We start from the raw sequence: 13462 nt of genomic DNA on the forward strand, positions 1-13462 counted from the left end.
CAAAGACTCAGTTACTTGCTCAAGGTCACACAGCTAATAAGTTGATCTAAATGCAGAGCACTTGCTCCCTTTATCCCCCCGTCAAGTACTGATGGGGCATTTTAAGAAATCTTTGTTTTGTTTGTGTTCTCATTGATGATTAATTAGGTTATCATTTAGGTTTCACTTAAGTATTTACCAGATAAATTGCTTGTATCTACCATAATATTCTAATTTTTTCTTCAGTGAACTTGTAAATAAAATGGAACATTAGTTAGTAAATTATTTTTCTTGGTATGAAATACAATTGGTTTTATTGGCAATTTCATAATTCACACGAAAACATAATAAACAAGTAGATGATGCAGGGGCTGGCCACAGCAACACATTCCTATGATCGTGGGTATTAGTATGAGTTCATCACTACGCTAATTATAACCAGTATGAAAATTTTCATTTCGCTTCTAGTCTTTCTAAGTCCCATAACAAGCTTTGGTTTATTCCGACTTTTGTCTTTATAAACTCTCCTTCGCAACATGAAGCTTCTTAATATGGATAATAGGAATATTAGAAAGAATAGGCCACATCACCTAAAGTGTAGTCTAGTCCATGTAAAGTTTTCAAATCACATTTTGATTATCTTTCAATTAGTGGTAATATAGTACACATATCACACTCATCATTTCCTTTTTAGCTACATGTTTTCTTATAGAAGAACAAAATACAGGGATGCCTTCTTGAGCAGTCTCTTGTTATAGACCAGGATTCTCACAGCAGGGCCACCTTTCCCAAGCAAGGCTCCAGCATCTCTCTGTGCACTGGCTTTCCCTGTCCCCAGGAGGTTATAAACCAGGTGTGGTGGCTCATGCCTGTAATCCCAGCACTTTGGGAAGCCGAGGTGAGAGGATCGCATGAGCCCAGGAGTTTAAAACGAGGAGGAGGTCACAACTGGCAAAGCACCAAGCAGAGACGCAGACAGCACCTGGGTAAAGTGCAGCCCACAGCTGCTCAGCTGTGCAGTGGTGTCCGGAAGCTGTCCCTCCTGTGACAACGTACAGCGCCCTGGAGGTCAGCTTGCCTGGATCATCTCTGGCTCACTTTTCTCAGTGACCAAGGCTGTGAGGTGCTATTCAGAGAAAGAAAAGCATGGCCATGGGGCCAAATGAAGCTGACCAGCGGCCTCTGGGGCCTTTAACTACATATGTGCCTAAATACATTAAAAAGTCACATATATGTTAGATTTTATATACACTGTGTATATGAGTAATCTTATTTCTAGTAGGTACCTAGTGATACACTTAGGTCTGATATCTCTCCTTTTTCAGTCTGGATATTTGCATAATAGCATTTTGGGAGAAGCATGCACACCAAAAGTAAAACTAAAATTTTTATTTTTTTGGAAAAATGATTTGTGGTACCTTTTATAACTAGTAAATAAACATAATAGCATCTGCCTTGCTACTATTATTTTTTAACGTATTTTGTGTTCCAAGTCTTTTAATCTGAAACTGTTAAACATTCCCAGAAGCTCAGTGCCAGGTTTCCTTAGATGAAATTTGCCCATTATCTGGAGGTTTGCATTTTGTATTTTTTATAGGTTGCTACAAGTGGTGAATCCTATGTCCCTGATTTCTTTCGACTGGAACAACTGCAACAGGAATTTAATTTTGTTTCAGAAGAAGAATTGAATAGATCCAAACGATTCAGGCTTCTTCATCTTAGAAGCCAACAGGTGCCAGAATTTCGAAATTATAAACAAATTCCAGTATATGACCGAGAAATTATGGAAAAGGTATTCCAGGTAAGAAATTGCCCTACAGAGGTTAAGAAAATAATAAAATACTTGCCATGCCATTAGTTATATGATTGTATGTATATTTAATTGTTGTTATGTTCTCGGTAGCAATATTGGTTTCTCCTTTATAGCACTTTTCTGTGTACGTGTGAGATGAGGTCTTGCTTCATTGCCCAGGCTGGTCTCAAATTCCTGGGATCAAATGATCCTCCCACCTCAGCCACCTGGATAGCTGAGATTACAGACAAGTACCCCTACATTCAGCTAGCACTTTTATATATAACCTTTCCATTATTTTTCTTGAATTCAACATTTAAATAATCTCTTTGCCTCAGTACAGTGATGTATAAACTAACCAGTAACCAGGATTCTGAGTTACTTGGTTAAACTGCCCACAGTTAGAATTATAGGATTGAACATATCTTAAGGGTTAATATGGCTAAATATTACTACCTTATTTCATGTAGTAAGTATTTACTAGGCACCATGTACACAGTGGTAAAGAGCTCAGGGAAAACTGGATGGATAGGATTTGAACAGCCTTCGGGTGGGTGGGGAGGAAGGAACAGGGCTGGCATCCATCCTCGTCCAGGGCGACAGCAGGAACAAAGACTCAGAGAAGGGCAGATGGAAGCAGGCAGGCGTGGGGCAGAGGGGCCTTTGAGGAATTATAGGTAACAGGCTTGTGTAGATGGGGCAGGCCAGTGCGAGCCAGACAGATGAGTTTGTATTCGATGAGGTAAATGGAGAGCCATCAGAAATTAATACCATTAAGAGTTTTTCAAGCAGAAACTATTCTTGGAGAATACTTTTGGTTGCTTAGTTCTTTGTGTTACTTTGGACTTGTGATTGTAAGAGACAAAAATCCAATTTTGAACTATCTTGGGCACCAAGAGGAGTTTAATGGATGAAGAAATCCCCAAATAGGATTAAATATCTAAACACGTGTGAGTGGCAGGAGTGCCTCTGTGCCTCAAGGACCCCTGGATCCAGGGCCTATATGCTGCCAGGACCCCTCCCATCCTGTTGGGGCTTCTTTGGTGTGTTGGCTTCATTCTCTTCCTCTGCAGACAGGTTTTTTCAACTTGGCCACATGGTTACCAACATCATCCAACTTCACATCGAGTAGCTTCAGCAGAGAGAGATGTGTCCTCTTGTCTCAAACTCAAAAATCTTAAGAAGAAGCTCATGTCACTAAGCCTGGGTTAGGTGCCATTGCTGGGTATTCAACTGTAACCAGCATTGGCTTAAAGGAGAACATAGCATTTCCCTGGGACACACATAATTTTTTTTTTTTTTTTTTTTTTTGAGACAGGGTCTCACTCTGTTGCCCTGGCTAGAGTGCCGTGGCATCAGCCTAGCTCACAGCAAGCTCAAACTCCTGGGCTCAAGCGATCCTACTGCCTCAGCCTCCCGAGTAGCTGGGACTACACAGCCTCCCGAGTAGCCATACCACCAGGACCGGCTAGTTTTTTCTTTATATTTTTAGTTGTCCAGCTAATTTCTTTCTATTTTTAGTAGAGACGAGGTCTCGCTCTTGCTCAGGCTGGTCTTGAACTCCTGACCTTGAGCAATCCTCCTGCCTCGGCCTCCCAGAGTGCTAGGATTACAGGCATGAGCCACCACACCCAGCCAACACACATAATTTTATTGACAGAAAAGGGAGAGGCCTGAGCAAACAAAGCCAAAAGTATCCGTCACCCTCCTCCAAGTAGATGGCCCAAGTCAGCTGGAGCCAGATGTTATGTGATAATGGTAATGTTTTCATTGGAGCTTTTCACGATTTTTGTATTTGCTTTACTTAAAATAGAAAAGGCAAAACTTAAGCAAGCAGTTTGGCTAAGTTGTTTGGATGAGCTTAGCTTCTTGAATTACAACAACTTTCTGTTGTCTTCTGCGGCCTCCATTTCTTCCTCCATGAACATTTCAACTTGTAACTACTGTACAGAATTCACTTCTATTATTAAGGCAATTCAGTGAACTGACTCAGAATCCTAATTACTGCATCAAAGATCAATTCTGAACCAAAAGTTAGCAAGAAGGTGGAAGAAATGTTTAGAACCATAATTTAAAACTTAAACCTCATGTGATAAATAATTCTCTAATCTTAAGAAGAGCATCAGAGAGCACTTTAAAATGATCAAATTATTACCTCCTTTTAATTTTAGGACTATGAGAAACGGTTACAAGACAGAAATGTAATTGAAACCAAGGACCACATAGACACCCATAGGGCCGTAGTAGCCAAGTACCTCCAGCAGGTAAGAAAAATAATTTAAAACTGTCTTCATAGAAGGAAAAGAGCAAACATCCTAAGATGGGAAGTTCTCTGTCTCATAAGTATCTATGTGATTCTAGGCAAGCCACTTAAGCTCTCTAGCCTTACTTTCTCATAAATAAAAACATGTAATTGACAACTTTCTTCACCTTTCAAATATATGAAACCACTAGGATATAACCCAGTTTATTATCAGTGGTTATCCTAAATGAGGTATAATTATAAAGGACTCCATTTCTAAGTCATGGGTTTTTTTCTACTATTTGAATGTTTGCATTTGAATGTTACATTACATTATAACGTTTACCTTTGGAATCAGAAAAAAACAAAAGTTTTTAAACCACATACTAACTGCCCTTATGCACTGGAAAACTAAAAATTAAAGTTGAAATATCAGTCCGTTTGTCCTTTTTCCTTTTTTTCCTTCTTTCTTTTCTTTCCCTCCTTCCTTACTTTAATAAACTTAATCTTTTAAGAAATGCTACAGTGACTAAAATGCATTTTTTCCATCCAGTTTATCTATATTGTGGCTTACATATAAAAAATATGATTATGACATTTAAGAAGTCCTCTATTTAAATTAGGAAGTGAATAATTTTGAATAAGGGAAGAACTTAAGATTCAGTTTTCAATTTGTATTTTGAGATTGGTCCTGGTGTTTGTAATTGCTAATTCATTAATTCAGCAAAATTTTACTATTCTTTGTGTCAAGAACTTATCCAGGTCCCAATATAGCAGTGAACAAAACATAACAACCTGTGCCTTTATGAACCTTTTAGTCCTAGTGCAGAAAGCTAGAGGATTTACAGCAAAAGGAGGCCAGAGCTTCAGAAAAAAATTAACAGCTAGGTGACATTAAGGCAAAGACTCAGAGTGTAGAGAGTGAACTATGAAGTTAAAATAATAAGAACATCTTAAATAAAGCTGATTTCTTTCCCCAGGTTAGAGAATCAGTGATAAATCGTTTCCTAACTGCAAAACAACATTTTCTTCTTGCTGATTTGGTAGTAGAAGAAGAAGTTCCCAATATCAGGTAAAAATAATAAAACAAAGTCATTATTATCATTTCTTATAAAAATATTATTTGTTATAGTATATGAAAGGCATCATGTAAGATTTTTTTTTTTTATTGTATGTATTTGGGCCCAGAATAATGGTGGAAGCCTGGTTAAACCTGATTAATGCCTAATGACATTAGTTAAGGGATTTCTATCAAGACAAGTCACCTGGGAGCCTCTCCTATCTCATTCCAGTAGAGGCCATCTCACCTCCCACTACTTGCCAACCAACTTCACCAGCCTTTGCCATCTTCCCATTCCAGCTGAACTAACGCTGGCAGCATTTCCCTCCTGCATGTACTCCTCCTGCTTTCCTGATCTCCCAGTGCCAGACTTTCCCTTCCCCTCCCATCACATAGCAGTGGAGGTGGCTGAGACCCACCCACTGAGGTTCTGGGGTAGGCTGGGGAGGCCTGGTTCCAGCACTGCCTCTGGGAGGCAGAGAGCTGGTGCATGTGTTTAATGAGGGTGAAGGGCAGCAGAGAAAAATGGGTATTTACATGGAAGTAGGGAATTGACTGTATTTGCTTGATTGACTCTATTATTTAGAATAATCCTCACTGGCTTCAACTGGGGTTGGTTGCATAAAAGGTAAAAGATAACTTCCTATATGGGTCTTATGCGATCCACTAACTTCACGATCTTTTCTGTGATTAAGTCTCCTAAAAAGGCTTTTTCGATGCATTTACTTTCTATCCCCCATCAAGTTGAAAAGGAGACAAAAAATTGTGCTACCCATGGCAGCCCCTTTCTTTGGCTTTACCTCCATCCACATGTAAAAGGGAGGCTACACTCATGTAAATTCATACAGAACCTCTCTCTATTCCAGGCTCAAGTCCAGTCACTGAATATTTTCACAGCCATGAAAATTATACCTAGAATAGATGATGATTTTTCATGCTGTTTTTTTTCTTTTCTTTTCCTTCTTTTTTTTTTTTTTTCTGCATTACTTTCTGCATTAAGTTCTGAAGGCTCAGGGTATGTTCTCTCTTCTTTTAATTTCAGTTTGTTCTTGGCTTTAAACTAAGATGTTTCTGTATTTGATGGTCCCAGCCAACATGGTGCTCCCATGCTGGCTACTATGGAGGCATCGGGGTCTCACGGGAGGAGTTACCTCCAGGGGAGGGATGAAGTGTTGATAAAGGAAGGGCTTTGTCATGTTAGGACCCTTGGCAAAGTTGTGTCTCTGAGGCCCCCAAGTTTTTGGTAGGTGGGTGCCCTGGCAGAGTGAGTAAGAACATGGGCTATGTAGTCACAGTGACCTGCGTTTGAACCTGTGCTCCCCTCCCACTACAAGGAGCTTTCAACAAACTATAACACCTCTCTGAGCCTCCAGTTTCTTCATCTGAGAAACGGGGTAAATATTATACTTGCAAGGATTAGAAATACTATATGTAAGGGACCTGCCTAGGACTCTTCTTGATACATGGAAGGTGCTTACAGACGGTAGCTATTCTGTGTGCAATCCTGGAGAACAAACAGTAACAGTAGCTCCTGGAAACTCCTCGGGATTCCTTATGATGCCTAGGCAGAGCTGCGGAGCCCTCATCCTTGGTGGTATGTGCCTCTTGCAAAGAGGTGCTCCAGTCAAGAGGCTGCTTAGCCAGCTCTCATACCCAGCAGGGAAACCGAGCCACGAGCACTGTGGCCTGTGGCCGGCTCTACAAGCTGGCTTTGTTCTGTGGCTGTTTCGCATAATCATTACTGTCAGCTTCCAGATACAGACACAAGGTCACACCTGTGTTTCTGTTTAGTCTCTGAGCCAGAATTTATTTGCTCCATGGACCTCTCTCCCATGATTCACTGACTCTGTTGCTTTCAACCTCCAGGAAGTGTTTATTGCACCGTCATCTCAGTGGAAGGTAGAGAGAGATAAAAGAAGTGCCCTTCTGCTCCTCCCCACCCCATTCCTCCTGGCCCCACCTCCTCCTCTTCCTCCACCATAACCACTGGCATCATAATCATTGTCATGATCCCATTAGTTGCCATTTTAGGACACCTGCTAAGTGCTAGGCCAGGGCCACGGTGCTTTACACACTCCTCCTCATTTAATCCTCTCAACAACCCCAAGAGGACTAGGGGTATTACAATATTATCCCCTTTACAGATGATGAAACAGAGACTTAAAGAGGTGAAATAATTTGCCCGAGGGCAAAAAGTAGAGCCAGGATTCACACCCTGTTCTGTCTAACTCCAGAGAGCAACCTACTCTGGGAACCGCCCAGGCAGCTTTACACACTGACAGTCATGTGCAGGGAGCTGGAGGCTTCCAGCAGATGGGGCTGGGTCTCTGGTGGGAGAGGGAGGCACTGGCCCTGAGGGATGGGTAAAACCACAAGCACCAGGGCAGGCTCAGAAGATGGAGGGAGGCAATTCCTCATGCAGGGACTGGCAGGAGCGAAGGTGAAGGGTGGGAGGGTACTAGGCACGTTTGAGGGACTGGTGGGCAAATAAGGAGATGTAGGGGCCAAAATGTGGCCTTTCCTCCTCTGATAAGTAGCACCTAGAATAAATTTTAATAATCCATGCAGTAGGCTCTCCCTCATTTGGGAGGATTTCTACACTGTTTCCAACCTCCTTAAAAAGGACAAAGAGTTTTTCAGGGGCCTGTGAGAAACCTTAGGGCAGAGTTTGGGAAGTCGTCGCACAATTTTCCAGACCTTTCTTTTCCTTAGAATCCTAATTCTGTTCTGTAATCATTAGCATTTTGGGCCTAAACCTTTTCAAGCTGGCCGAACAAAAGCGACCACTGAGGCCAAGGAGAAAAGGTCGGAAGAAGGTGACAGCCCAAAACCTGTCTGATGGAGACATAAAGCTGCTGGTGAATATAATCCGAGCTTATGACCTTCCAGTGAGGAAGCCAACAGCAAGGTGAGAACCCCCCTGACAGCCCTGGAATGGAAAGTACAGGATCCCAGCCAAGTCAATCACTTCTTTATAGTCGATCACTCATTCTTAACATAGTTATTATGCGCAGGGGTCTAGGGGTTCTTGCTGAAGCCAAGCCCTATTGTTTGCAAGCAATAGAGCCCATTCAGTCAATCCAGGCTAAAGGGGGGATTTAATGGGGACATCTCATAGAACTCAAGGACAAGAGGTACAGCTGAACTACATGGTAGGCTGCAGGGATTAAGATGGTTCTCCTGAGGCCCCGTTGTCTCTCTCACTTGTTTCTCTCTGAGTTTGCTTCATTTTTCTTCACATCATGGAAGTGGTCCATGCAGCCAGGGTACCACCAACTAAGCATCATCTTCTCAGAAGACAGTCTGGCGGTGCTAACTTGGTCAGGTGTCGATCTATGGTCTAATTGCCTGTTATAGCCAGAGAGACAGAGTCAGAAGCACCAACCCTGAAAGGTAGGAACAGTTCTCAGAGAAGTAGGTATGAGCTGAGCAGATACAGAAAAAGGCATCTGTCCAAGGTTCTGAAACATACATAGTATGAGCTTAAAAATGTGACTTCCTTTTGTCTGTTCAGAAAAATGATTTACAATCACCATGGCTCACTACCCTGGGGCCCAAGGAGCCTTCAACCATAGGGAAGATGAGTCTTATGTCCTTAGAGAACAGAGAAGGGAGGATCAAGAATCAAAACTTCTTTTTGCAAGTACCCTTACCAGTGTAATGAAAGAAAGTAGCATTTATTGTGCATTCACCATGTTCTAAGCACCATACTAGACACATTTAACAAACATTATTTCCTTTAACTCTTACTAATATTACTGTATCCATTTTGCAAAAGGGAAAATGGAAGTGAAGAGAATGCAAGTGGCTTGGCCAAGGTCATTCATTCAGCACTGATTCCATAGACGTGCAACTGTTCTGGCCATTGGTATCCTCTTTCCTTCCTAGGTTCTTTCCCTTTAAGTTATTTCTCTCTCCCTCCTTCCTCTTACCCCATCATTTCACCCTATTTTTCTTTACTAATTCTTTGACCTATTTCAGAACATCTTACCCTCACCAGCTATCCCTAATGCTTTGCTACTTGTAAATGTCATGCAAGCCCTTGAATCTCTGTTGTGGCATTGCTTTCTTGAGCCCACAGCCTACATACCCTTTTCCCTGTTTGCCTCAAAGCTCAACTGTGGGGTGAAAAGCTGCTTTGTAAAAAGAACCTGTAGGTGTTTCTTTTATTTTTTGCCTCTATACAATATTTTTGTGTTAAATCATTTCATTCAAATAATTCAAGGAAGGATAATTGATCCTATGTGCTACACAATTCAATGTCAATGCATCAAGACAGCTCAGATATAAACTTTTCCATTAAGCCTGCCCAAATCTTCACCCTCTAGCCTTGCATCCAACCAAAAAGAACTTTTCACCTCCCTCACTGTGCTTCTACAGCTTACACCCATCCCTCTAGCCAACATGTATCTCACTTTATTCAGATTGTTTACATGTCTTCCTTCCAGTCTAGTCTGAGCTGACGTGTTATCCTATTCATCTTGAATCCCAGAGTCTAACACAGGTCCTAAAATATAGCAGGTACTAAACAAATGTTTGTTTAATAATGTAACTGATGGTTTTCCAAAAAGAAAAGAGTTTTCTCTAGTAGCTGTTGTGTTAAATGTTCTGCTTATGTTGTCTCATATTTTGTCTGTTACCTTAGCTATGAAAAGGTAACAGATGGTTAAGAAAGAGACAATTTGTACTCTGCCCAGTAATGAATGTGAAAGACTTGGCAAACCATGAAGTTTAGTACAAATACACAAGTGGGTTGTTAGCAGGAAGGTGAAAGATATTTGGAAGAGGCTCTCTGGAGATGACCTTCATTTGTTCTTTTAAGAATGCCAGCACAGGCCGGGTGTGGTGGCTCACGCCTGTAATCCTAGCACTCTGGGAGGCCGAGGCGGGAGGATCGCTCGAGGGTAAGGAGTTCGAGACCAGCCTGAGCAAGAGTGAGACCCCGTCTCTACTAAAAATAGCAAGAAATGATCTGGACAGCTAAAAATATATAGAAAAAATTAGCCAGGCATGGTGGCACATGCCTGTAGTCCCAGATACTTGGGAGGCTGAGAGAGAAGGATCACTTGAGCCCAGGAGTTTGAGGTTGCTGTGAGCTAGGCTGATGCCACAATACTCTAGCCCAGGCAACAGAGTGAGACTCTGCCTCAAAAAAAAAAAAAGAATGCCAGCACAGATGAGAGAAGAGGATAAGACCCACTTATCCTAACTCAAGCTAGGAGTCCCTGCACCTCCCTTTCCCAGTGAGGCTCGGCAGGCCCAGAGAAAGATTCCTCGTGTAGGATTTGTAGCTTGGGGTCACTGAAGAGTGCAGGTTCAAAGGAAATACAGTGGGAAAGAACCTGGACTTGGTAGGGGCAGGGCAGGCTGGTCAGGAAGTCCAGGACCTCCTCCCTGAGAGAGATTGAGGCTCTCATTTATGTGGGGGAGAGAGGTCCCCACTCAGTCATTCCCTGGAGGGGTGGAGAGAGAAGGAAACATTTTCCTCTGTTCTCAGCCAGACACACAGGCCTAGGAATGGAAGTTGGGGAAAGCTCTAGAACTCACTAAGTGACTGAGGGGGACCTGAGCATACTGAAAGCCTTCTGAAATGTCAACAAGCTTAAGGAAGAATGTCTGTCACCACAGCCACCGGGGCCCAGGTATAATTACACTTTCCCTGTCATTTATTTCTTTCATACATTTTCTCTTCTAGCAAATCCCAGCAGCCATCGAGGTCTTCAAGGACGTTCAGGGAAAAGCATGCTGCCTCCCCAGACACACGCAGCCCCACCCACAGTGCTGACTACCCCCTCGGCCAGGTGAGAGACCCAGGTGCAGACTTCAGCTTGGAATCTTGCCCCTTAGGTTTTTAAGAATCATCTATACACTTCACGGGTGGTCTGCTTTCTGCTTCATTTTCTTTGAAAACATACTATTGAGCAAACGTATTCTACTTTTGCTAATAACAAAATAATTCAACTAGTCATTATGGATTCTTAGGATTTGCTCTTGATTTTAAGGTTTTAGTACGTCCTTTTGTAGAAGTCTCTTTTCAACGAACGATTTGCCACACAACTACAGCTGAAGGACCAAACCCCAGTTGGAACGAAGAACTTGAACTTCCATTTAGGTAAGCATATTTTCCTCTTCACAGTACTGTAGGATATTTTGAAGAAACATGAAGGAAACCGGGGCCCAGCAAGAAATGGCTAAGGTGAAAGGTTTTGTAGCTGGCAAGCAGGAACAAGAAACAGGTGTCCTGATACCAAGTGTTTTTCCTCTTGTACTACAGCTGACTTCATTCAAGAATAAAAATGGGAAAATGTCCAACCTGTGAAACTCAGGTCCATTGTTGGGATACTCTACTCCCCTCCAGGCTCTGGCTTCTTATAGCCCAGAGTTTTTCAGTCCTTTGACCCCACTGCCCTACTCTGCTTTTCCTTTCTTCCTCATTATCTCCTCAAGTAAATTTGAAACTACTTATTTCCTATAAATGACACTTTCTCCCTCACCAGAAATACATAGGCATTTCAGAACCTTGTTCAAAGGATTTATATACTTACAAGGCTCTTATTATTTCAGTACTTGAAGTGACTTTAGAGATTATCTGGTCCAAGTTCTACTTTTATGGAGAAGAAACTAAAACCCAAAGAGGAAAGGTGGCTTCATTAAAGCCACATAGCAAATTAGAGACAGAGTAAGGATTAGAGCTGGTTAAGTCAGAAGAGGGGGATAGATCCCACTATCATACATGGAGCAAGCAAAAAGAACAAAAAAATTTAAGGGCAAATGCTCAACAAAATGAGCAGTACCCCAGTCTCCAGCCGTGCCATGGAGAGGCATGCTTAGGCTGGTCTGGGCTGGATTCAGGGTAGGTTACATCACAGGAAACAAACCTCACACTTGTATTGCTTCACTTATTTATGGGGAAAGTGAGTGGGAGACAGGGACCATTCAACCAGCCATAGAACAATAGGAGGTTTATCACTGGGGAATGGTCTTGCTGGAGAAGCACCTTCTGCAGCCCAGTTGCTTGGGAAGTCCGTATACTAGCTCCTACAGTGTCAGCTAGAGGCGGGGCAGCCTGTCCTCTGAGCCAGCTCAGTCCTGGCAAGCTGGCTCCTTGCAAAGCTTACCCCAGGGTCAGGGGTGAAGGGTGAGGGTGAGACTCATCAGGACAAGCCAGCAGAGGGTTTGTGTCTGCATGGAGCTTCCAGTCTGTGTTCTTTCCAGTTGAGTGTAGGTATCATAATTATAGTATCCCTGCAAAAGATAAACCCTGGAAATAAAAGCCCTGCTTTTAATCCTCAAATCTATGGTCATATTTGGGTATTTTTCAAATTTTGACATTTGAGTGTTCATCATTTCTATTTTGCCTGTTTTCATAGTCCCCGGTGATGTGTTATTTTACAGGGCTCCTAACGGGGATTATAGCACAGCCAGTCTGCAGTCAGTAAAAGATGTGGTATTCATTAATATTTTTGATGAAGTACTATACGATGTCTTAGAGGTAAGTTCTCAGTTTTGAGGAAGATACTTGTACTCATATTCATATTCTCTACCCATGATATAAGTTCCAAACACACTTTCTATCTTTCTTATGTTTGAAACATTTGAAATGAGATGTATAAACGGGGAAGGGGGAGGAGAGAGAGAGCTAGCTTTTTAATTTTCAGTCTAGTGTTCTGTACCAGGAATTGTACGAGGTGTTTTACATACATTGTCTTATTTAATTCTAAATAGTTCTATACGTTGCTAAATCTCTAGTGTATTGTTGAGAAAACTGAGGTTCAGAGAGGTCAAATGACTTTCCTAAGGTCACAAAGCCATTAAGTGTTAGAACCAGAATTTGATTAAGTCTATCTCATCTAAGTTCACATGCTTTCAGCTAAAATCTTGCTGTTTTCCTGCTGCAAAGTTAATTAAATGAGTGTCTGGAGTTCTTTAAACAATTATTACTTCCCACCCTTCCTTTAGGATGACCGGGAAAGAGGAAATGGAATCCATACCCGCATTGAGAGACACTGGTTGGGATGTGTGAAAATTCCATTTAGCACAATATATTTCCAAGCAAGGGTAAGCACCTAAGGTCAAAATTCCATGAAAATAGGGAACTGCTATTTCCATTTTTCCTACTTAAACTTTATGGGGCTATACCCTCAACACTGAGAGAATATATGTACAAAGCCCTTAAAAAGATTTAATAAAACACTATATAATGCCATTGATCTTCCATCATAATTGCATGACTTATTATCTATTCTCCTCAGAGTTAGTAGTTAATGTATGACTATTCAAATCTGAGAATTTTTTAAACATTAAATAGAAGTGAAGAAGGTGGGACAAAGTAGGAACTTGTCAAAATGACAAAAGTAGAATGGATAGATGCCTGAACGTAACTTGAAGA

At 41.7% G+C, this 13462-nt stretch overlaps 1 protein-coding gene across 1 annotated transcript in view; it reads left to right on the forward strand.

Annotated features, from left to right (window-relative positions):
- Positions 1–13462, forward strand: part of CC2D2A (coiled-coil and C2 domain containing 2A) — a 123264-nt gene that overhangs the window by 75292 nt on the left and 34510 nt on the right. Inside the window, exons 21-28 of the mRNA XM_045550400.1 lie at positions 1577–1780; positions 3943–4035; positions 4994–5085; positions 7814–7981; positions 10769–10874; positions 11076–11185; positions 12469–12565; positions 13033–13131. Of these exons, the coding sequence (XP_045406356.1) occupies positions 1577–1780; positions 3943–4035; positions 4994–5085; positions 7814–7981; positions 10769–10874; positions 11076–11185; positions 12469–12565; positions 13033–13131 (969 nt within the window). The remainder of the gene's footprint in view (positions 1–1576; positions 1781–3942; positions 4036–4993; positions 5086–7813; positions 7982–10768; positions 10875–11075; positions 11186–12468; positions 12566–13032; positions 13132–13462) is intronic.

Source organism: Lemur catta, chromosome 4, assembly GCF_020740605.2.
Source record: "Lemur catta isolate mLemCat1 chromosome 4, mLemCat1.pri, whole genome shotgun sequence".
Taxonomy (NCBI): Eukaryota; Metazoa; Chordata; class Mammalia; order Primates; family Lemuridae; genus Lemur; species Lemur catta.